This window comes from Tetranychus urticae, chromosome 1 (genome assembly GCF_039701765.1).
Source record: "Tetranychus urticae isolate SD_2017Ah chromosome 1, NJAU_TeUrti_SD_1.0, whole genome shotgun sequence".
NCBI lineage: Eukaryota > Metazoa > Arthropoda > Arachnida > Trombidiformes > Tetranychidae > Tetranychus > Tetranychus urticae.
Genome location: NC_142958.1, coordinates 9,546,824 through 9,570,714, shown reverse-complemented (window position 1 = coordinate 9,570,714; position 23,891 = coordinate 9,546,824). Strand labels below are relative to the sequence as shown.

Below are 23,891 nucleotides of genomic sequence, written 5' to 3'. Positions count from 1 at the left end.
TTATCACTTTGATAAAATTCATTTTGAGACAAAAAAAAAGCCTGTGAGTGTTGATTCTTGTTGGTTGTGAGATTGATTTCATTAGTTTTATAAAAAAGTTTCTCTGATGGAAAATCTTTGAAAAAATTGGGTTTCAAGTTCAACCTGATCTCTTTGCACAGTTGAGGGACCATATTTCTTGACCAGACTCTTTAATCGACATTAATCGGTTTCATATGTTTCCTAATCTAACAAAACTAACATCAACCTTAATGCGAAAAAAGTTTTTATACTGAAGTCAATAGATTGAATTACAGATTCTACCTGTTTCCCCAACCCTGTTTATGGGTATTTAGTAGCCTCAGTAGCCTGAATTCTGATTATTGTATATTTTTCGTGATTCAGTTCAATTATGTCTCTCATGGTATTTTGTAATTTTCTCCAAAATACGTTCAGTTTGGTCACAATTTGCGCGCAAAAAGCTCATTGTTTTGACTTTAAAGTAGATTGTGTAATGTAAGTTATTCAAGTAAAACTTATCTGATTCAAGCAAATAATTTTGTTATTGCAGGTATCAAGTGAAAAACTTCAAATTGAAAATAAATCACTTTCATCAGAATTTTTATTCTGTTCAGGCATTTTAACAAGTATCAATGTCAATATGTGTCTGAGCTGGGAAGCAATAAATAACAACTTTCAAATATTTAATACATATACAGCTTAGAAAATTAAGTTTCGCCCATCCAACAGTTAAAGATACGCATCTAAATTGATAAGTCTAAAAATAAATTGTATAAGCAATGGAGATTTCGATTAAAACTAATCTGATAAACTTATTCGTATCTTCAACTGTTTGATGGACGAAACTTAATTTTCTAAGCTGTATTTCCAATATCTACAAATTTTAAATCAATGAATGAATCAGCACATTTCTTAATTGCTATCAACAAATGTCCACTTTTTGTGTTCTCGAAGAATTGAGTTTAGTTCATTAGGCTTTGTTCATCATCATGTACTTTACTATTTCCCATATTCCCCTTGTACTGAAATGAATACCAGGTAAAATGAATATTTCATTGAGATTCATTATGCAAATTAAAAAAGAAGTGTTTACTAAGAAAAATTAAATTAATTTCATTCGTTGAATACAGATATTTAACCTCGAGTTCTTAGATAAAGATCATCTTGACCATTCACTGAGCTTCTCCACCTATGAAGCCAAACACAAACTGGATATAAATATTGTTTAACATTAAAAAAATTCTGACATTTAGTAAGGTTCCATTGTTCGATTTACAATTAGATTGCTACTCCGAGTGATAATAAAAGGCTTTGGACTCAATGAAAAAGCCATCAGCAGACTAACGAATTTAAAATTTGGAATCTTTAGCTATTGTCACTTTTAGACGAAAATAAACATTTCTTCAAGCAAAGGTAAAAATTTCTCCTTTGAGTTTAATGTCGAGCCTTTGCTATAAATTGATTCCATTGACTGTATTACATGTACTTTTAATCCAACAATAAAGCATCAACTTGAATACGAAAAAGATTTTCTCTCAAAGTCAAAAGATTTAATTACAGTTTTTACATTTCCTAACCCTGTTTAAACGGGTATTTCTCTTTAACCTGAATTCTGATTAAACTCTGGCTATTTTTCGTGATTGTAGTTTAGTTACAGCTTTCATTCTACAATATTCTATATTTGAAAATTTTCCTCAGAATCTGTTCAGGTTGGTCACAATTTTTGGTGTGAATTTGCTGTTTTGTCTTTATTAAAATATGTGTAGATACATATGTATAAATTATTCAAGTTCAACTTGCTTTCGTTCGCTGATTCAAGCGAATAATGGTGTTACAGATATGAGAGGGAAAAACTTCAAATTGAAAATAAAATTTACTTTCATAAGCATTGTTATTCTGTTCTCCCATTATAACAAATATCAATATTAAAATGATCTGAGCTCGGAAACAGTAGAAAAATAACTTTCATATATTTACAATTTATGAATTCATGAATGAATGGTCAGTGATCACAGTTGGCGATCGATATCTATTGAAATGGTGTTTCAGAAGGATAATAATTGTCTCTATTTGTAAAGACAACTTAAGAAAACATTAGCTTTTCTTCGTAAACACGATATTCTCAAAAATACTGAAGTTTATTGAGGCTCGATCCGAATGAGCTTGTAAAGAATCGTCATTACTATCATGGATTAAATTGTAACGCGAGCGATGCAATAATTAAATCTTTATTATAATTGGACTGTAAGTTACTTCAAAACTAAATTTCATTCCCTTACCATTTTCAATAAAACTTTTTCTAGTTTCTTTATTCAATATTTCTCTTGAATTGGGTACAATCCCTATCCCAGTGTCATGCCATTTTGGTTGGAACTTGTATCCATCAGAAACCTAACACCTAATATTCCTGAAAAAGATCTGCACAAAATGTTTATTTTCTTATTTTATCTTTTGTTCGATTTTGTTTGAACATTAAAAGGAATCGAATCCAACCAAGTAGCATTCAGTTCCTCAACGAGTGAATACCGAGTTGCGAATCAGAGTAAATTTTCGGATTTATCAAACTTTAATGAATATTTTTGAGGAATGGTCAATTTAAACTCTCAACTCAGTTTATTGAGTTAAATTTAAAGGAAGTTCATTCACCACGGGCATATACTCTACGGGTTTAACCTCGAGTTCTTAGATAAAGATCATTTTGCCGTGCATCACCAGTCTCTGCAAGTCTCCACCTATGATGCCAAACACAAGATGGATATAAAACTTGAAAAACATTGAACTCTTTTAAAATCTTCCAAGCTTCCAAATGTGTTTCAGGTGATGAAATTTCAAATAGTGGTTGGACAAGCTGAGTAATTTTTGCATTCAATTCATCATTACAAACGAGATCTTTCAACCTTTTGAAGAAACTCTCAGTGCGTAGGAATTGACATACATTTCGACCACAGCCTTCTTCAGGAACGTCTCTTTCTTCTGCCAGGCGATAACACATATTTATACGCTTGGAAATACTATACCTATAACTAGCATAATATTTGAGATGAAAGCGCTCACCATCACGAATATTTACACTGAATATATCGTCATCCATGTATTCCGTGTATTCCATGCGTAAATCATGAGCGAAGCTATGGAAAAAGTTGAGAAACAATTAATTATTATACATCGCATGATAATTGATATCAAGTGATAAAATGTTGAATTACGCTTTTTGGTTGTAAAAACACATCAGATACCGTTCGATATTATTAACGTCGGAAGGGTTCATGTTTCTAGGTATATTAAAGCTAGTTGTATATCTACTTGGTACTCCAGTTATTGATTCCAGCTATGAATGTATAAAAAATGAGAAATTATATTCAAAAGATTGCAAACTTTAATTACTGGGATACAGAACTTTACTTGCCTGTTCAAATATTTGTTGGTGTTGGTCTTTGTATTCATATCTGTCATCATTTGGATCAATGATTATCTCATGATATTCATTCAAATGCTTCACTTTGAAAGTAACTAAATAAAATGACAGGAAAAAGTGAATTATCTTGAAATCATAAATAAAATGAAACTTACTTTTATTAGTATCAGAACTGTTATTCTGTTCTCCCATTTTAACGTGTATTTGTACTGGCAAACAACCAACACTCGGAAAAGCGTTTAGTTTGAACTGAAAGCTTGAGTAAAACTGATAAAATTCAAAAAGTTTGGACTTGAAAGATGGTTGGGCGAAAACAAGTGTCCACCTGAGTCAAAGCGCTCTTTTCAAATGAAAAGATTCCTTTCTGTTATGGCTTTTCAACCTTAACTTCAATATTAACAAGTAATTGTGCTAACAATTAAAACTGATAAAATGTGATGAAAAGTGAGCCTTATCTTCAAATTAGAACAAACAAGCTGAGCCCCGATCATGACTGATCGTAAATTTCTTTTCACTGAATACAAAAAAATCCAATGCACATTTAAAGACTCAAATTATTGATGAAAACCCATTGTCAATGAGAAAAAATAAAATATAATTTGGTTCAACAGTTGAGGCAACATATTTTTTACCTAACTCTTTGCTCGAAAAATAGTTTTACATATCCTTCTAAAACAATCAACCAACAATCAACCTGAACAACCAAAACATTTTTCCCCCAAAGTCAATGGTAAAAGATACGGATTCTGCATTTTTTCCCCTACCCTGTTTAAACGCTAATTTCTCAGGTACCTGAATTCCGATACAGTTCAGACTATTTTTCGTGGATGTAAGTAGTAGGGAAATGTGAGTTCTGGGACAAATGCGATTTCTGGGACAGGGGCACTTAGGTGATTTCTGGGACAGGTATACTTATTGAATTTCTGGGACAGGATAAGATACGTGATTTCTAGGACTATGTTATTTCTAGGACAAATTAATTTCTAAGACAATCATTTGCAAGACAGCTTGCTGTCTTTAAAGGACAATTTTTCTGAGCATAGAGTATATATAAAGGGCTGAACTGGTTGAGAAACTGTCATTATGGATTCGAAAGTGTACAAGCAAGTTATCGGAATCACGATAGTTCTTATTTTTATCATTCTTATATTTTTACGTGCTTTCTATCAGCCAACAAGTGAATATGTCATCAAACTCGCTTAGTTATACAATAGACAATATTGTTAGTCTATGGAAAATAGACGGTACAATAAAGGTGAGCATCGACAATAGTCAACGAAAGAAAAGATTTAATGCTCAAGTAATCCGCAAAGATGGCGTTTTCTTAGTTTTCGGATCAGGGAAAGTTATCACCACAGGGTTCAAAGATGTTACAAAAGCAGGTTCAATACTCCAAGAAATCTACCCTGATAATGTCGTGACTTTCATTCGAACAGTTAACATCACAGCTCACAGTTTCATTCCTTATCCACTGAATATGAATGAATATATCGATTCAAACAAGAATGTTCTTTATGAACCGGAAATCTATCCAGCGGTTTATATAAAATTAAATAGACTCGCGTTAATTTATTACTCAACAGGATCAATAATAATAACCGGAGCTCAAACATTAACGCAGATAGATGGCGCTCTCGAACACTTTCTAGAGCAGACATCTCAGATGCGTATATAAGGAGAAGTCACTCTACGATTGACATCATTCACAATCATGTCTTCTTGGAAAAGTTTTAAAATTATTGACGAAGCAATTTGCTTCAAAGTTTGCTACGGCGAAAAAGTTAAACGTTTAGATATTCGTGCTACTATCAATAATCTACCTTCTTCTTACGGTGTTTCTCTTACTCCTTCCGAGTTTAAATATGTGCACAACTTCTGTAAAAATTTTAAAGATTCACCTTTAGAAGTGAAGTTCTACGACATCACATTGAGAAAATATTCTAAAACATCGGTTGAGATCACCAAAAACGATAAAAAAGTTATAGCTCAATTGTCATTTTGGGACAAAATTACTAAATATATTCCGGTTGCATTATTCCTGGTTACTAATGAAATACCTGTTGATCAACTTATTGATCTCTACATACTTGCCTTTTTCATGACTAAAGAACAGATGCTGAAGAAACAATGGACAGCAGCCCAATGTGTTTATATTGATCCTGATCGCTCAATTGTGTATGTTCTGGGACTTGCGAAACGTGAAGAATTCAACAATCGACAAATTGATGTTGAATCTCTAAATAAATTTGTCGAATCGAATCAAGAAGTATTCGAATCTCTAGTTAACCTTATGTATAAATAAGGAGCTCTCCATTCATCATTCATCATTCAACCAGTGAACATGGACATCATCTGTGCATATTTCGATGCGCAAGGTTTCACCATCGATGGTGTATTCCAACCAAGAGAAATCTGCTTATTAAATAACTTTTCTACCATAAATTTATTAGTGAAACAAAAAAATTGTAGACCGACCGACAAAGAGAAAATTAATTTGTTTACTCAATCTTCAATATGGCTGAAATCCCTCAACGGTAAGTCTGTTTGTAATCATCAATCTTTCCCTTAACTAACCTTTCCTTTTGTATTGCAGCCGTTGTGCCCCTCTCTCTATTTTAATTAGAAACATTGAGCGATACATTGGAGATAATCCACCTTCTCATATTGAGCGAGCAATCACCTCTTTAAAAGCAATAGGTGAAACATTGGAGGACACAAAGACTAAGCTAATATTGACGAAAGAGAAGAAACGTTATTTAAAGCAACAAAATGAGATGTCATTCAACCAAGCAGTCAGTGCAAAAAGTGAAGTTTGTAACCTAAAGACTGAACCTGCTGATCTACAGGGAAATTATTCAGCCTTGGTTGGTGAGGCCGAAAGCTTAATTAGCCACGTTGAAGAATTGTTGGAGATGGCACGACAACAAGAGGACCAGATTGGTCAAAAAAAACGAAATAATCGAATCAGCGCAAAACACTATTGTAGATCAGCAACACTATATTGCTTATATTGAGGCCGAACTCAATAAGGCCGTTGGAATTCCGCGGCAGGAATTCCCGGCCTCATCGAGATCCCTGTAATCAAGTATCATCCATCATTCATTTCATTTCAAATCTTTCATATTCTTTGTTATATTTGTTTGTTTTTAATTTGTTTACCTGTCCCAGAAATTACATAACTTGCCCTGTCCTAGAAATCCCATAACTAACCCTGTCCCAGAAATCCAATAAGTATACCTGTCCCAGAAATCACCTAAGTGCCCCTGTCCCAGAAATCGCATTTGTCCCAGAACTCACATTTCCCTACTACTGATGTAGTTTAATCATGCCTTTCAGGCTGTTAAAAAACCGTTTCATTTTTACCATTGATTTTCAATGGAAGAAATATCCAACTTTGCGCCCAGATTTGAGCATGAAAACATGATTTTAAATCATGCTGCGTTACATCATTAGGAAGGAAATTTTTTGAAGTTTAATATGGCCGCAAAAAAATTGACCTGAAAATTCGCACAGCAAAATCTGCCACTTTTGCTACTTTGGTAACGAACACTTTCATGATAACTGATTTTGATTGAAACCAAAGTAGCGCCATACTAAACTTTGACATTTTTTCTATAAGGTGACTTCAAGGACAAATTTCTATCTAAAGCCATTGCTGAGCAATCGGCTTCGAAAAGTTGATATACCATTGATACACCCAGTATATGGTATAGATATAGATTAGTCCAATATTAGAAACAAAAAGTTTTTGTTTCCGAAGTAGATTCATTGCTGTTTTGTTAAGGCTTGAATGAAGAGCACAATTTACTGAAAAAAAACTAAAGGTGCTCATTCATTGGAATTATCAATAGACTCATATACTATAGTATGTAAAGAGTTTACTTGGATTCACAGTTTAATCTGCCACTTCGATTGATAATTAAAGAGTTGCAACTCAATGAAAAGGCCATCGGCAGAGTAATAAATGTAAGAAACTGAAAAGGTCTAATCCTGAGCTTTTATCACTTTGATGAAATTCATTTTGGGACGGAAAAAGCCTTTCTTCATACAAAAGTGAATTTTTTCTTTGAGTTGAGTGTTGATTCTTGTTGGTTGTGAGATTGATTTCATTAGTTTTATAAAAAAGTTTCTCTGATGGAAAATCTTTGAAAAAATTGAGTTTCAAGTTTAACCTGATCTCTCTGCACAGTTGATGGACCATATTTCTTGACCAGACTCTTTAATCGACATTAATCGGTTTCATATGTTTTCCTAATCCAACAAACCATCAACCTTAATACGAAAAAAGTTTTTATCCCAAAGTCAATAGATTGAATTAAAGATTCTACCTGTTTCCCCGACCCTGTTTACGGGTATTTCTCAGCAGCCTGAATTCTGATTAGACTTTTTCTATTTTTCGTTATTTAGTTCAATTATGTCTTTCATGTTATTAAGAAATTTTCTTCAGAATCCATTCAGTTTGGTCACAATTTGCGCGCAAAAAGCTCACTGTTTTGACTTTAATGTAGATTGTGTAATGTAAGTTATTCAAGTTAAACTTATCTGATTCAAGCAAATAATTGTGTTATTGCAGGTATCAAGTGAAAAACTTCAAATTGAAAGTAAAACTTATCAGAATTTTAATTCTGTTCAGGTATTTTAACATGTATCAATATGAATATGTGTCTGAGCTGGGAAACAATAAACAATAACTTTCAAATATTATAATATTTCCAATATCTACGATTTTTAAATCCATCAATGAATGAGCACATCTCTCAATCGATATCATCAAAATGTCCACTTTTGTCAGAATTAAGTTTAGTTCATTAGGCTTAGTTCATCGTCATGTACTTTACTGTTTCCATATTTACCTTGTACTAAAATGAATACCAGGTAAAATGGAAATTTCATTGAGATTCATTATGCAAATCAAAAAAGAAATGTTTACTAAGAAAAATTAAATTAATTTCATTCGTTGAATACAGATATTTAACCTCGAGTTCTTAGATAAAGATCATCTTGACTTGCATGACCATTCACTGAGCTTCTCCATCTATGAAGCCAAACACAAACTGGATATAAATATTGTTTAACATTGAACTCTCTGAAAATCTTGTCCGCTTCCAAATACCTTAAATGTGAAAGAGTTTCCAATAGTGGCTGGACAAGCTGAGTAATTTTTGCATTCAATTCATCATTACTAACGAGATCTTTCAACCTGTTGAAGTAACCTTCAGTACATTGATATTGACAGAAATGTCGGCAACAGTCTCCTCCGGGAATGTCTCTTTCATCTACTAACTTATAACGCATATTGATACGATTGGAAATACCCTCTTCATAAGCAAACCAATATTGGAGATGGAAACGCTCGCCATCGCGAAAATGTGGGCTGCGGATATCGTCTCCCCCGATTGGATATCGCATAAGCAAATCAGGAGTGAAGCTATGAAAAAAGTTGAGAAGCAATTAATATACATCTTAGGCTAAATGATTTCAATTAGTAAAATGTTGTAGTACGCTTTTTGGTTCAGAAAGTGCCAGGAATTTCGAAGAGACCGGTTAATTTCGTTGGGTCTCTTTATAATAACCACACTTGTGTATCTACTCGGTACTCCTGTTATTGATTCCAGCTATAAATAAAAAGATAGTGAGAAGTTATTGTCAAAAGATTAAATAGCAAACTTGACTTACCTGTTCAAATAATTGTTGATGTTTGTATTCATTTCTGTCATCATTCAAATCAATGACTATGTCATGATATTGATCCAAATGCTTTACTTTGAAAGTAACTGAATAAAAATGACAGGTAAAGAGTGAATTATCTTGAAATCATAACTAAATGGGACTTACTTTTATCAGAATCGTTATTATGTTCTGCCATTTAAACAAGTATCGATATCAATATGTGTCTCAACCAAGAAAAACGGAACACTCGAAGAAGCGTCTGGTTTTAACTGAAAGTTTAAGTCTAATTCAATCTTCGTTAAGGCCGTACATTACATTATTTAATGTAATTCTTTACTTCTTATTAGAAACGATAGATGGCGATAACAGCAAAAACTGTGGTTTCTGTACTTTGAATGTAAACATATAGATGGCAGTTGGTGTTTTTCAGGTAATTCAAAAAATCAAGGTTTTTTGTTATGCAAAAGATTTATTTCAGGTAAAGTTGGATGGTTTGAAAAAAACTCTAAAGTTGCTTAGTTTTTTTACGTGAAGAGGTTTCAGTTTTTTTATATATTCATCATCACCATCTTTATTTCTCCTTCTTCATTACCACTATCATTATTATCAATACCACCATCATCACCAATAAGAACATCTTTTATTTTTACCTTTTTTTAACCAATATTTGAAATTATACAAAATTTGATCGCTACCTCTTTTTACCTCTTCTATTTTGATGCTTGGTTTTTGTAAAACAACGTTACACTCTTTACCAATCATCATCACTGTCCAAGATGAAATTGGAACAAGTACTTGGACTAACTGTATGCAATAATTGTGCTCTTGACTGTAATTCAGTGACCGGTAATGTCGCTTATCCGGCTGGATCTGTGGCAGTTGTTTATAATATCAAAAGGAACAAGCAATATCATATTATCAATAATACCCTTAAAAGTATTACATCTCTTTCCTTTTCTTCTGATGGTAAATACCTAGCCACCGGTGAATGTGGTAATGATCCTTGTGTCCGTGTATGGGACTTGTCTAGTGGCCAGCAAGTTGCCTCATCTTCTGGTCACAAATATGGAATTAATTGTGTTGTAAGTTTACTTATTTTAACAAATGGTGGAGAGATTTATATTTGCCAGTGTTAAATCTCAACTTTTTTGACATCTTATTGAGCTGCCATGTACTAGACTTTTCTTTCATTTTTACATTTCTACCTTCATTTTTTCTTTCTTTCAACCCTCTTTCTTTACCTTTTTGGTTTACTCTCTTGTCTTTAAAATGAATATCACTAAACTCTTTCATGTTTTCTTCTTTAATTATTCTTCGTTTCCCTTAAAATTCCCTTATACTGACCTCTTTAACGGTCAGTTTCATTTTAATCTCAAGGTTAATACTTGATTACTGATTATCTCTTTTTTATGTATTTCTTTTTAAGGCCTTTTCTCCCAACATGAAATATGTTGTCTCTATTGGATCTCACCGTGATAAAATGGTCAATGTTTGGGACTGGCAAAATGATATTAAAATAGCTTCCAACACTGTATCATGTAAAGTTAAAGCAATATCTTTCAGTGAGAATGGAGAATATTTTGTCACTGTTGGTAATAGACATGTTAAGTTTTGGTATCTTCAGTATTCAAAATCACCCAGAAATAAAATGGACACAGCTCCTTTAATGGGCAGGTCTGCAATATTGGGTGACCAGAGGAATAATTATTTTTGTGATGTTGCATGTGGCCTTGGTGAGGCTTCCGAAAGTACTTTTGCCATTGCCCGATCCGGGCTTCTTTGTGAATTCAATAATCGACGTCTTCTTGACAAATGGGTTGAATTAAGGGTAACGTAAACATTTACTCTTAATCTTATCGTAATCTTAATGCCTACTAAATATCAAAAAGTACTCATATTTGTATTTTCAGATTCAAGGCTAATAATCATGGTTTTATTAGTTCAGATTAGCAAAAAAAAACGAGTGAAAGAAGGGAAAAAGTTGAAAACGATACTTTCATGTTTTGAAAGCAACGAAATGTGACTAACTAACTTTCATCTTTACGACAACTTTTTTCTCTCTTTTTTCACCGTATTTTCAATAACATTGATTTGTGACATTCACGTACTTAACACCTACTCCTCCCTTATTCATAATCAGTTTTATTAGTAACTTTAGCTGCAAGCTTCAAAAGTTTCCCTTCTCGATTGATGTGAAGATGATCTCTTTTGTTCCTCTTTTTTCTGTAACCACTAAAAGAAACACTTTTTTCTAACTTTTCTCTTTACTTTCTCTTATTTTTCCTCCCTATTTAACACTTTTCCCTACAGACTACAAGTGCCAATTGTCTTAGCACTGGACATAATATTATTTGTGTTGGCTGTGCAGACGGTATCATTCGATGTTTCAATCCAGTCAACCTTCAGTTTATCTGTACGCTTCCAAGACCCCATACACTTGGTATAGACATCGCCAAAGGTTTAAACCGAAGTGAAGTGGGAGCAAACGGTGCAAATACACCCTTTGGCTCAAATCCTAAGTTCCCATCAACCATTGCCATCAGTCTTGATGAGATCAACAAGAAGGTTACCTGTGTTTACACTGATCACAGTATGTATATCTGGGATATCCGAGATCTCAAGCGTGTCGGCAAATCTCGATCCTTCTTGTATCATAGTGCCTGTATCTGGGGCGTTGAGGTATGCATTGTCTCTTACGTCATTCAATTAGTCAACTTTTAATCTAAACTTTCAAACCATTAAGACACATACATTTGACAACTTTCTCTTATTTTTTAACACCTTAAAAAATCATGTCTACTCAAAAATTTTGAGTAAGTTGTCCGGTCTATTGCTCTAATGATTGATTAATCAGCCAGAAAAAAAGTTGCATTTTTTACTGTTTTATTTTTTAGTTATTTATTTATTTTACCAATTTCTTTTTATTTTCTTTTTTCTTTCCATTTACCTTAATAACTTTACTTTTAGACTTATCCAAATTTGAAGGTTAGTGCCAAACAGCTTCTTCCACCAGGAACATTTCTAACCTGCTCTAGTGATGATACGGTTAGAGTTTGGAATTTAGACTCTATCAATTCCAATGCTGTTTCTTTGGACTCATATGTTTACAAGAAGAATATTTTCAGTCAAGATTTATTAAAGATTCTTTATATGGACCCAAAGTTAACATACATATGTGACCCTGATATCAACCCAGAAATCAGTGGAGATGCCAACTCTGAAAAGAATGAAAATATTTTTGATAGTAAAAATGGCGTTCGATGTATCAAAGTTTCACCTGACGGTCGTCATCTTGCTTCCGGCCACCGTTCAGGAAATATCAAGGTTTTTGATTTTGCCAACCAACAAGAGTTGTGTTCCATTGAAGCTCATAATGCTGAAGTTTTAGCTGTTGAATATTCAGACGAATTACCAAACGGACGCCATCTTTTAGCTTCAGCATCTCGTGATCGTTTAATCCATGTTTTCGATGTTGAAAACAACTATTCACCTATACAAACTTTGGGTGACCATTCATCTTCTATTACATCAGTGAAATTTATTCCTGACTCTGAAAAGCGAAATTTAAAGATGGTTAGCTGTGGTGCTGATAAATCAATTATTTTTCGTAAATATAGTTTAAACTGTGATCAAGTCAACTTTCAACGTGAACATCATGTGGTTGGTAAAAGTACTCTCTATGATATGGATGTTGACCGAGGAAGATTTTCAGTGGTCACTGCATGTCAAGATAGAGCTGTTCGTGTATACAACGCCGAAACCGGTAAAAATGTTCATGTTATTGATGGTTCTCTTGGTAACGATGGTACCTTAATTAAAGTTGCCTTAGATCCCGCTTGTATTTTTGTGGCAGCCAGTTGTACTGATAAAAGCCTTTATATTCATGATATGACTTCTGGAGATTGTTTAGCAACTTCTAATGGTCACTCAGAGCTTATTACTGGCCTTAAGTTTACCTTCAATGGTCGTTACCTTATTTCTGTTTCCGGTGACAGCTGCATCTTTGTATGGAAACTACCCCTCGAGATGGCAAATGCAATTGCCTCTAAACTAGGCCTTCCTCCTGTTCCGCCCGAAAAACCAGCCAATATAATAAATAAAAGTTTACCCCTTGAAAGTGAAAAAGTGGTCACAAATGGATCTGGAAATGGTTCAGTATCCTCGCCTTATCGGTTCAACATTAAATCATTGCCTTCTTGGGCTAAAAAACAAATGAACGATAAAAATGGAAAGCAAGATGATTCGCCTTCATCTTCACCAGGAAATAATGGTGTTACAGCTAATGCACTTCCACCTCATTTACAACCCAAAGGCAGATGGGCTCAGAGGATGGAAAATACGCCTAATCTAGTCGTCAAATCTTATCTTACTAATGATACAATCATTCCTTATCCCAATCTAAATAATTCTAAACCAGAATCTCCCGCACACGATGAGAACGATGCATCGGTTAAGGATGGTATTTACGGTCGATCTCGACATTTAACCGATTCTTCATCAGCCAGTGGAAGTTGGCAACGTGATGAAGAGGAAGAAGTGACTACCACGGATAGTAGTGATTTAGTCTATTATCCACAAAGTGAATCTATTCGTGCATCTACTTTTGAGATTCGTGAAACAAACGAAGATGAATTTAAAGATAAATTGAGAAGATTTCGTCGAAGTAAAAGTAATCTTACTCGATACAGTGGTGGAGGTTTGGTGCCTTCAGTGAGTGTGCCTAATTTCAATGAATTACATAGTGATGATGAAGATTCGGGTACTGCTGGTGGTGAAAGTGATCGCAGTGGTCCAACTGTAACCAGAAATCCTCTTTACATTAGCACTGAGAACCTAGATCGACTTGATCAACGGGAAAGATTCATGAAAAGCAACTTTGAAACATTGAGCAAAGATGTAAACAATGTTTCAGTTGAAGATGACCATTCAACAAACAACATGGACCTTGAAAGTCGATCCAGTATTTCAGCAAGATATTTATCTCAATCATCTCAACCTACGATTCAACAACAACCATTACATCAAAATCAACATCATCAACCTCAACTTTCAACAGCATTATCACCATCCTCATCATCATCATCATCTTTCCGAACCCCCGTACGATCTTCGTCAACCCTGAAACCTCCGCTTTCCAAGAGACGGGAAGAGTTAACTAAAGCCATCAGTGAGGCAAGAAAAAAATTGGAAACAGTAAGTTACATCTTTTTTTATCAAATTTTTCCCATTAATATCCTGAACTTGAAATAATTTATTAAGACTGAAAGTTGAAAAATAACTAAAGTACCAAAAAGTGAATGCTTAAAGACAAAATGAAATATCTTTTTCTGTCAAATCTGCCTTCAATCAAAATAGTATGAATACTTGTCAGCATCTTGAACTGCCATGATGTTGCGATAATTTTCCATCACCAATGTTCAATTTCCTTTCTCTTCTATTAGTAATAATTTGATAGTTTCATACCAGCTTATTAGATGAATTTTTTATCTTCATTCAGCGTTCAATATTCTACTTCATTTCTCTTTCTCTATCATCTTTCCACTTTTCATCCTCCCTCACTTTTTCTGGTTCCTCATAACTTCTTTCCCTTCCTACCTTCTCTTTGTTATTACATGATATTTATCTTCTCTTTCTTTCTCTTCCCTCTATTGAGATGTTTATGATAAACCTTTGAAACCTATGAACTATTTAGACTAACAATAAAATAATGGTTGATCAGTTAATAATTTTCAAGCTTAATGATGACTTATAACATTATGACAGGCCGGAAGAAAAATGTTTCTCGTAAACAGTTTGCCTCATCATCATGGTTTAATGGGGTCTTCTCTCATCACCATTTATTATAAATCTAACTTTATCATTCTCTCTCTCTCACACACACAAGAAAGTCTTTTACATGATCAATTTAGCTTTGTAATTTAAAATAACTTCATGCTCTCACAGAATGACCTTTAATTTTTACCTGAATATGTTAAAAAATTCGTGTTGTTGCTCAAATCTAATTGTCCTGACACAGAGCATTTACCCTAAATAATTTAGCCCAATCTGTAAATTCTTGTCTATCCTTCTTGTGTTTCGCTTACTAATTTTTTCCCTCTTCTCCTGTCCCTCACCTATCAAATCAACCTAGGGAATTGTAGGTTTAACCAAGTAACTTATGTTTAACCATCAAATAGTGTTGTTGCCCAACTTGTTATTGTTATTGTTGTATGGACTGGCTGGTCAAGCTATTAGATTCAACTGAAACTTGATTACTTGTGAAACCCTTTCACATGCAATTTGCTATTTACTTGCCTTTCCCTGAATCTTACCACATTCACAAACCTCACAATTTTCAACAAAACAAAACAATGGCATTGAGTAGACATTGATTGTTGATAATAATCATAATGATAAAATATCGATGCTACTTAAAACCTCAACTTCAAAATCATCCTCCAAAATAGTTGAGAGTAAAAATTTAAAATTGGTAAAACTTATGTTAATTCAACCAAAAATTGAACTCAACATTTAAGAACAATATTGATAGGAAAGGTAAAAAGGCCAAATTTTGTCAAGTCATTTGGGCTCACCAAATGTTTTATTTGGCCATCTCTTGATTATATAATTACCAATACAAGCTACAACAGGTAAACAGCTTTTGTGTCAGCTTTTTTTTGTTTTGTCTTCTTGCATTTTCATCTTTCTCATTCCAATTCTTTCCTTCCTTCATTATCTGTCTTCCTTCCTTTTTTTCACTTGTTCATTTATTTCCAATTGTTACCTATCACTATCATGCATTTATATTTCAATGAGAATGATAAAGACCTATTATCCGATTACATTTATTGAAATTGAGATCTTTTCTCATCTTGAATATGAATTCCTGATCCCTTTGTTTTGAATTGAGAGAAACTCTATTCTCATAAAAATCATAATAAAATGTACATTCGTTCATAATAATTAAATGTTGATAGCTATAATTTTTGTTAATATTTCATTCAAGTTTGAGTTCACGGAGTCCAACTTTTTTGACCAATCTTTTTGATCTAATTTCATTTTCCATCATTTTTCATCTTTTCAACAAATGTTAGCAACTTTTTCGCTCCTTTTTTCATCACAACATTATTAATAATATCACCATTACTTTACGCATAATCTGCAATTAACCTTCAAAACAGACCTTTCTAATTGTAAAACAAAAAATTTTCAGGCTACTTAATAATTCAGACTTTTCTTGCTTTTTCATCTTCTTCTCTGGAGCAAAGATGAAGAAAAGAGTTACCCCAATTTCGGGTACCGCGCCCATGCTAAAGCATAACTTGTTTTTCTTGTTATTTTCATTAATATGCTCTACATCTATACAAAAAAAATATCTATTATATTATTTGATTTAATCTTGCACCATATGATAAAGTTGATGCAAATCTATTGAGTGATTAATTTTATCAAAACTTATCTGTTTCATTTTATTCTGTAGCTTGGTTGGAGAGGATCTGGCCTCAATTCAAGTAAAAGTGTGGCCAATCTTCGAGATATTGGAGATACTCAAACCTTACCTTTACCCAAGAATAGTAAGAATTTTTCATTTGCATCAATCTCTCTCATTTTAATTTAATCATCATCTCACATATTCATCATTTGTTTGTTTTACACCTCAATAGAAAATAAAATCTTGTCAGATTATTGATCTAACCTGTTTACATTTTATTTTCAGATTCCATTCGCCGTTCAATATCCTTAAGCGATATTTCACTGAATCCTCAAAGAAAGTTATTACCAACCTCTCCTGCTAATCTATTCGATGGTAAGATTTATTAGATCATCACTACTTTATTTTCAAACTTAGCAGCTGACAACCTAAATTGTATCTTTAATATAATTTATACTTGCATTACGCTTTTTTGTTAATTAATTATTTTGATGTATTTAACTTTTTTCACCTTTTCCCTCTTTTTTCCTTTATTAGGGTCTAAAACTTCAACTGCGCCCCTTTGGGAGAGACAAGTATCCGATCTTAATTCTAGTCATGGTTACACAATGATGAAACGAAGTACGAGCTCGATGAGCTTAAACAGGAGTGAATCATCGTACCTTCGCTCTTCAGGTGCATCTAAATCTCAAGGCCTTTGGAGCTCTCCGTCCGTCTCTCATTTGCCTTCTTCCAATAAGTTTAGCTCAGGTCGAATGAGTGCGCCTCCACCTCAGTCTCGTAAAAAGTCCAAGGATTATCTTAATGGTGGTGGTGGTCATGATAGTTCAGATGACGAAGATTCATCCTCTGAATCTGAAGCGGTTCCTCGTGCACTTCGCCCTGGAACACCACCAAAGCCTAATATACTTCGCCAGATTCGCCGTTCATCAACAAGCCAAGCGGTGCCAAATACCAAACAATCTGACCTTACATCACCAAAATCACGGAAACTTTGGGGCAACTTTGAGCTTCGTTCATCAAAAAGCGAATACAATTTAAACATGATTGATCATCGAGAAACACTTCCTCGTAGTCGCACTGGATCAATCATAACATCACCCATGACTGGTGCATCGGAAAATGGACTATGGCCTAACCAATCAGCTAGCAGTGTCAACAACAACAACAACAACAACATTAACCTTTTAAATGATCGACAATTTGACCTTTCTTCAAGCAATCCCGCTTCTATACCACTAACTAATGAATTGGTTCACAATGTTGTCGATGAGCTGAATCACATTGCAACCTATGCGAAAAAAATTTACCATCGATGTTCAGCTGCCGGTAACATTGCCCTCTGTAACCTTCTGGTTGATGGTATTTCCAAAGCTTATGTAAACCTTTCTACTGTTGTGCCACCTCCACCAATTAATGGTGATACTCCGGTCATGGCAAATCCATTAGAGCCAACAAGTAGTCTTCCACCGGAAAGTATGATTCAAACGATGAACTTGTTGCAACAATATTCAGACCGGTTGGTCAGTATGGTAGAGCAAAGAATGACTAAGGAAAATCAAAGGAAAAATTAACAGCAAATCATCAATTTTAACCCTTAACAAACCAGAAAATGAGGGAAGAAACCTTTAGGTAACTCGGAAGTTTTTAGCCTTTGAAGCAATTTTATTTCAAATGATCAATTTAGTAAAAATCATTTTAATTGTCTCCATTTTCACATTCCTAACTAATCAATATCTTCGCTTTAATTTGAATCTATTTTCACAATTAAACTATTGATTAGTACACTTAAATTTTTCATAGTTAAGTCATCATTTTTTATTACAAACAATCAAACATAAAGAAAAAAATTGACATAAAATGAAAGCTTAAAATCCGTGTAATAAACTGATGAAACTGAAGTTTCTAATCACAATTTCACGACAATCTAGACGACAATCAAAACGCTATTTACATGGATTTTCATAGAGAAGATTCCAATAGAAATCCTGAATAAAATTTCATGAAAAATTGTCCAAAGGCTAAAAACTTTTTGGGTTACCTAATAGAAAGTAAAAAAGCATGACTTGAAAGCAGGGGATAAAGGGAATGTAAAGTGAGCAAAGAAAAAGCAAGACAAGATGAGGATGCAAAAAGAGAAACCAAAAACTTGCTTTTTAAGGACTTGACTTGTTTTTCCCTCTCTTTCCCTCTTTTTTTACAAGTTTATTTTACATGTAACAATCACGGGAAGAAAAAATTTTAGTGCCTTTAGTATTGAGCCTTTCATTATTATTCTAGCAAACCATCGATACAAAGCAAGTAAATTCAGAAAAAAAACATTCCATGCAAAAAAGAAAACACGTCTTTTTAACCAATCAATCATCAATTTTATCTCACATTTCATATCCATGCCACACACATCAACAATCAAGCAAAAACTTCCATCCTTCTTCCAAAAAGCAAGAAAAAAATTCATTCCAAAATCTGTAAAAGGAAACAAAAACCATTTTTTTCTCACCAAAATTCACCATTTTACCATCAATGACAATTTTGATCTTGATATTTCAGCCAAACTATTTATTATTATTATTATAATTATTATAGTAATTATTGCTATTAACATTAAAGTTAATCAATTTTATTTGAAACAACTTAACAAAAAACTCTCAGTTTTTCAATCATCAATTATGACAGACAAATTAATCATTAATCTTCACCTTTCAATTGGTAATCACCATTTTACACCAAATCTTATTCAATTTGTTATTGATATATCAATCCTTTTTCAATGGATATTTATTATTTTACCGTTTATATTTCCTTTAATCCTATCAATCCTTATTTAATCATTATTTTTCATTTACTCAACTCATCAAATTTTAGGCATAATTCATCATTCATTATTATCGCCGTTTCCAGTTTAATCGTGAACCAAAGACTGTTTTGGAATCGTCAATCAAAGTTATTAACCATTAGGAGTGTCTACTAATCAAGTCAATGAAACACTTGCATGGACATCAATTCCTGTTAACTTCATCATCATCATAATCATCAATATTAATTCTTATGCAAAGTCATGAATCTGTTTTCCTCTTTTTTTTCAGTCAACATTTTTTTTCTCTATACTTTTTTCAACTCTTGACTGATTTGTAAACCTTGATGGGCAACAAGAAAGACTGCTGATGATAAGGATGAAGAGGATAGAGAGACAAAACCAAGAGAAGGGCAAAAAATGAAAGACACAGAATCATTGTCTTGATCAACATTTGATGGATCAAGCCTGTTGATCCTTGATTCCGTTGGTGAAACCTGACTAATGCCATTTAGATGAATGAAACCAACAAGACTGATAGACATTACACCTGAAAGGATAGCCGTGAAGCCTTACTAAACATCTTACTAAAAGTACAAAGTAAACAGCTAATAGTATTACAATTAGATTTTAACTTTAATGGTAATTTATCCATTTAAATGCATATTCAAGATTGTAAAATATATTTGGCGTAATAATGGATCCAAACATCATTTTGGTTGATACTCACTGCTGGATATTCATTGATTGATATTCCCTTCAACTCCAAGTCTTTACACATCACCTAATTACAGCTACACCTAATTTTACCTTTCAAATTGATTTTTAGTTTGTTTTCATTATCATCATTAATTTTGTACATTCTTAATGCATATGGAGGCTGATCAAACAGTTAACCGGGAAAAAAATTAATCAACTAAAGGTTAAGATTAGGTTGACAGCAACATGATCATCGAAGAGGAAATAACGTGAAAGTGTTGTTTTCCCAAAAACAGTTTAAGTAGTTTCAATTGTGACCATATTTAGTCAATTTTCCTGATTAAGGAGATGTTGGTTAAGCCGAAAAAGCTACTGACTATTAAGATGGATTAAGGTTGTATTAATAAAATCTTAACACATTGAATAAAGATAATTGATTTAGGTTATAGTTTAGGGTTAATTGGATGGACGTTCATCAATTATCTGTTCAATTCTCTTATTATTTTTCAAAATATTCTGAATCTGTTGGCCTCAAATCTTCGATGGTTTGTGTCCATTTCATGTCAATATGACTAGAAATATCTGCCAATGTAGTCATCTATTCATATAAATTTACCGAGATTGAATGCCGTGCTTAAGGTCTTTGCTACCTACATTATTAACATGATGATGATGGTTCTGAACGATGAAATATAAATGAGATTATTGAATAGAGAAATGTGAAGAAAATTGAAATTGTTAACAATTGAGATGAAATCAACATGATAATAAGAGTCACTTTCATTGGTTTTCATGTCTGCACGCTACTTTTATCCTAATCATTGGCCTCTCAATCCGTTGATTGTCAACTTTGAAAAAGCTATGAATATGTTAATAATACAAATTGTAATTAGTTTTCTATTCTTTTCATTCTTACGGTTCATTAACTTACATTAACCCTTTAATGATGATGCCTTTGTGATTGATTCATATTAAACGGGTCACCATATTGTTCATTTTTATCACTTAATCAAAATATTGATTCTAATTTCACGTTAGACTCATCATTCAATAGATAAGTAAACATTAATGGTAATAATTTTGTGGATTGACTAAATTCCAGAGATTTTAGTTTAATTTTTAATTGTTGTTACTAATATAGACATTATTTTAAATATGTAAATTCAATTTGAATTTAGATTGATGAGAAAAAAGTTAATTTAGATGATGATCAGAGTGCTTAGCATTTTTTGATGAATGTTAGTTTGCTTTGTTTGTGATGAAAATTGAGAATTATTTAAATTAAATTGAATTTACATTCAAAGGTTATCGATTCAAATCCTTTGGCCTACTTCTTTACTTGATTTCGTTTGAGTTGAAATAAGCTTTTTTTTATGTAATAAGTTTTTTTCAAACCAAAAAATATCATTTAGCTTCTTTCGGTCAATAGAGTTTAAAAATAGATCAAACTGAATGGATATAACACAGTTAAATAAATATTTGATTTTTCTATTATATACTAAACATTTCATTTTTTTACTAACTAAATTGTTCAGATGATACTGGACACAATCAAGCAAAAGAAATAAGTTAACAATAGAAATTATTACAAATAGCAAGCTGGCAACTGAAAAAAAGTGAGGAATGGTTGACACTTATTGTTTTTCTGTGATTGTTTTGTGCTGAATTAAATTAAAACTATTGATTATTAAATAGCATGTAAGCAGGTAATTGTAGCTGCACAAGTTGAGGCGCGTTAATGGCGAATGCTTGTCCAGCAGCTTGACCTGCTCCTTGTACTATTATTGGTTGACCTGTAGGATTTGTAGCTGTGGTTTGCTGTAAAGCAGTTTGTTGTAAAGCGGTTTGATGCAATGCTGTTTGTTGTAGCGCGGTTTGTTGTAAAGCGGATTGTTGCAGAGCGGTTTGTTGTAACGCAGCTTGTTGTTGTGCGAGTTGAAAATAATATTGTACCTGAGAAAAAAAAGAATGATAAAAGAAAAGAAATATTAGTTAGATGACAAATTTTCATAAGCAAAAAATTGGCGCTTGAATATTCAACATTGACAAATTTATCCTTGCAGAAAGCAATGTAAAGCAACACTGATTTCTTTCAACATTATTGTCAAGTTAAATTACAAAATCACACTAGAGTTGAAATATGAGCATACTTGTTCAGGATTTACAGCGGTAGTTCCATCAGTATTTACAGCGACTCCTGTAAGAGGGTTTGTTAGATTTGTAAGACTTGTAGGACCTGTGGCAACGGCAGCAGTTGGCTGTCTCTTTGTATTTGGCTTTAATTCTTCTCTAGGTACAATGTCGATCAAAAAATCAAATTGATCATATTTAGTTATGGCCATGGCAATGTCATTTCGTTGTAAGGTTCTTCTTTTATTTTCTTCTGTATGAATCCAGGCACGAAGAGAAAGTTCAGTAATAAAAATTTCCGCTGCTTTGGCAAAAAGGACAGGAGCTTCAGCAGATATCATCTGAAAAATAAATGAAAAAAATATGAACATGAGTTAAATGTGTTTTGGAAAAAAATGTAGCCACAAGGGTGGTTGATGCATAAAAGTGAAACATATTTGATCGCACAAAAAAGCATCTTAACCGGGAGAATGTATGCCACAAGGTAAAAAAAGAGAAAGAAAGGAAAGAAAAGCTGGATTGAATCCTAGTTTGGGTCAATGGAAGAGACCAACATTCATTTAAATGCAATTGCTTTTAAATAAGATAAGTCAGGTTGCATTTTGTTCAAATTCCCGTGATGGATAAGATAAATCTCTGGTACCGATCGAAGCACAAATCGGATAAAAATTGAGGGAAAAAAGAACAAAAAAATGTACACAGATTAATAATGAATGGTCCATGACCAAAACTAGGATCTCACCAGAAAACTAAATGAATAAAATGGAAAATTGTTTCATTATACTTTACCATAACTTTTACATCATCATCCAATTTCATAATTTTCTTTATCCGAGCCAAGGGTAATTCTTGGTTCTTGAAATCGGTATTGTTCAAGTTTTTAATGTCTTCTGTCACTCTCTGCCAAAAAGTGTCAAGCATTTGTTGAGCCTCAGTAGAGGCTTGGTTGGACGAAGAGGATTCCGCTATCATTGAGAAGTAAGTCTGTAACACCAAAAATCAATGTCAGTAGTAGTTAAATTAGAGTAAAATTAAGAAAAACGAGAAAAGTAAACAGATAAATTTTGATTCCGGTCCCTTTATTTGATGTACAATTCGCCCTGCCTCGCGCAGATTAAACATTAACATCAACAAAACAAAGCAACGCTAACATGCGCACAGCAAATCGTTAGTAATATTCGTTTCTTTACCAGCCAACAGATGTCGATACTTTCCGTTAAAATCCGTTTTGTCGCCTTAGCAGCCTTTCTATTCCCTATCCAAATTCATGTGTCAAATCAAAACATTTACCTTTTTTAATGTTTACCTTTTTTACTATTTTCTTGTGATTTTTTTTACTTTAGCTTTTTTAATCGAGAAGAATGAGTCAACCGACCATTGGCAATCGACTACCCGTTTCTAATGACATACAAGAGCGTACTCTCAAAGTGAGTAATATTGATCCAAAAGTGACCAAAGAGCTGCTGTTTGAATTGTTTATTCAATGTGGACCTGTTAAAAATGTTGTCTTGAAACCAGACTTTGCTTTCATTGAATTTGAACATCAAGTTTCGGTTGGTTATGCGTTAGCACTCATGGATGGGGTTCATTTATATGGGAAACAACTTGATCTGAAGCCTAAAATTCCAAAACCAGAGACTTTTGTTTATTTAAAGCGGTTAAGAGAGTATGAATATACATTTGCTTCTCATCCTACCAATTGGCAGGCTAGATTTGGTATTAAAAAGTATTGATTGTAATTCACTTGCGTTTAATTTTGTATTTCATTTTCA

At 33.1% G+C, this 23,891-nt stretch overlaps 5 protein-coding genes and 1 long non-coding RNA gene across 7 annotated transcripts; 2 read left to right on the top strand and 4 right to left on the bottom strand.

Moving 5' to 3' along the window:
• Window positions 1-2,547: 2,547 nt before the first annotated feature.
• LOC149094534 (uncharacterized) lies at window positions 2,548-3,365 on the bottom strand. Its single transcript, XM_089266655.1, has 2 exons — window positions 3,207-3,365; window positions 2,548-3,128 (listed from the first exon to the last, which is right to left on the bottom strand). Exons 1-2 carry the CDS (start codon window positions 3,266-3,268, stop codon window positions 2,669-2,671), a joined length of 522 nt encoding a protein of 173 aa, XP_089122781.1. The 5' UTR covers window positions 3,269-3,365; the 3' UTR covers window positions 2,548-2,668.
• LOC149094533 (uncharacterized) lies at window positions 3,359-3,731 on the bottom strand. The gene is made up of 2 exons (XR_016198089.1): window positions 3,571-3,731; window positions 3,359-3,510 (listed from the first exon to the last, which is right to left on the bottom strand). It is a non-coding gene; the product is annotated as an uncharacterized LOC149094533 (long non-coding RNA).
• Window positions 3,732-8,317: 4,586 nt separating this feature from the next.
• Window positions 8,318-9,430, bottom strand: LOC107365657 (uncharacterized). The gene is made up of 4 exons (XM_015933201.3): window positions 9,251-9,430; window positions 9,092-9,189; window positions 8,918-9,030; window positions 8,318-8,843 (listed from the first exon to the last, which is right to left on the bottom strand). Exons 1-4 carry the CDS (start codon window positions 9,279-9,281, stop codon window positions 8,387-8,389), a joined length of 699 nt encoding a protein of 232 aa, XP_015788687.2. The 5' UTR covers window positions 9,282-9,430; the 3' UTR covers window positions 8,318-8,386.
• A 120-nt stretch (window positions 9,431-9,550) lies between these two features.
• On the top strand, window positions 9,551-20,108 carry Wdr62 (WD repeat domain 62). Of its 2 annotated transcripts, XR_016197837.1 has the most exons (8): window positions 9,605-10,167; window positions 10,512-10,913; window positions 11,396-11,764; window positions 12,053-14,278; window positions 16,545-16,638; window positions 16,782-16,871; window positions 17,034-18,128; window positions 19,362-20,108. XR_016197837.1 is itself a non-coding variant. In XM_015933105.3 (7 exons), the coding sequence occupies exons 1-7, from the start codon at window positions 9,862-9,864 to the stop codon at window positions 18,068-18,070; spliced, it is 4,524 nt and encodes a 1,507-aa protein (XP_015788591.2). In that variant the 5' UTR covers window positions 9,551-9,861; the 3' UTR covers window positions 18,071-18,289. The 2 variants fall into 2 exon arrangements, 1 of the variants encoding a protein (XP_015788591.2); XM_015933105.3 differs by lacking the exon at window positions 19,362-20,108 and having other exon boundaries at window positions 9,551-10,167; window positions 17,034-18,289.
• Window positions 20,109-21,085: 977 nt separating this feature from the next.
• Window positions 21,086-23,226, bottom strand: LOC107365632 (nuclear transcription factor Y subunit gamma). Its single transcript, XM_015933173.2, has 3 exons — window positions 22,909-23,226; window positions 22,140-22,460; window positions 21,086-21,942 (listed from the first exon to the last, which is right to left on the bottom strand). Exons 1-3 carry the CDS (start codon window positions 23,089-23,091, stop codon window positions 21,667-21,669), a joined length of 780 nt encoding a protein of 259 aa, XP_015788659.1. The 5' UTR covers window positions 23,092-23,226; the 3' UTR covers window positions 21,086-21,666.
• A 254-nt stretch (window positions 23,227-23,480) lies between these two features.
• Window positions 23,481-23,852, top strand: LOC149094532 (RNA-binding protein 7). The gene has a single exon (XM_089270210.1). It carries the CDS (start codon window positions 23,481-23,483, stop codon window positions 23,850-23,852), a length of 372 nt encoding a protein of 123 aa, XP_089126336.1.
• The last annotated feature ends 39 nt before the right edge of the window (window positions 23,853-23,891 follow it).

Excerpts from the sequence above, each read along its gene's own strand:
- LOC149094534 (XM_089266655.1), bottom strand. The coding sequence starts at position 3,268 with ATGAACCCTTCCGACGTTAATAATATCGAACGGTATCTGATGTGTTTT. Across the intron at positions 3,129-3,206 it reads TGTTTTTACAACCAAAAAGC|CTTCGCTCATGATTTACGCA; the intron begins GTAATTCAACAT and ends CTTTTTCCATAG.
- LOC107365657 (XM_015933201.3), bottom strand. The coding sequence starts at position 9,281 with ATGGCAGAACATAATAACGATTCTGATAAAA. Across the intron at positions 9,190-9,250 it reads TAATAACGATTCTGATAAAA|TTACTTTCAAAGTAAAGCAT; the intron begins GTAAGTCCCATT and ends ATTTTTATTCAG. Across the intron at positions 9,031-9,091 it reads ATCAACAATTATTTGAACAG|CTGGAATCAATAACAGGAGT; the intron begins GTAAGTCAAGTT and ends TTTTATTTATAG.
- Wdr62 (XM_015933105.3), top strand. The coding sequence starts at position 9,862 with ATGAAATTGGAACAAGTACTTGGACTAACTGTATGCAATAATTGTGCT. Across the intron at positions 10,168-10,511 it reads AATATGGAATTAATTGTGTT|GCCTTTTCTCCCAACATGAA; the intron begins GTAAGTTTACTT and ends TTTCTTTTTAAG. Across the intron at positions 16,639-16,781 it reads CTTACCTTTACCCAAGAATA|ATTCCATTCGCCGTTCAATA; the intron begins GTAAGAATTTTT and ends TTTTATTTTCAG.
- LOC107365632 (XM_015933173.2), bottom strand. The coding sequence starts at position 23,091 with ATGATAGCGGAATCCTCTTCGTCCAACCAAGCCTCTACTGAGGCTCAA. Across the intron at positions 22,461-22,908 it reads ATGATGATGTAAAAGTTATG|ATGATATCTGCTGAAGCTCC; the intron begins GTAAAGTATAAT and ends TTTATTTTTCAG. Across the intron at positions 21,943-22,139 it reads CCGCTGTAAATCCTGAACAA|GTACAATATTATTTTCAACT; the intron begins GTATGCTCATAT and ends TTTTTTTCTCAG.
- LOC149094532 (XM_089270210.1), top strand. The coding sequence starts at position 23,481 with ATGAGTCAACCGACCATTGGCAATCGACTACCCGTTTCTAATGACATA.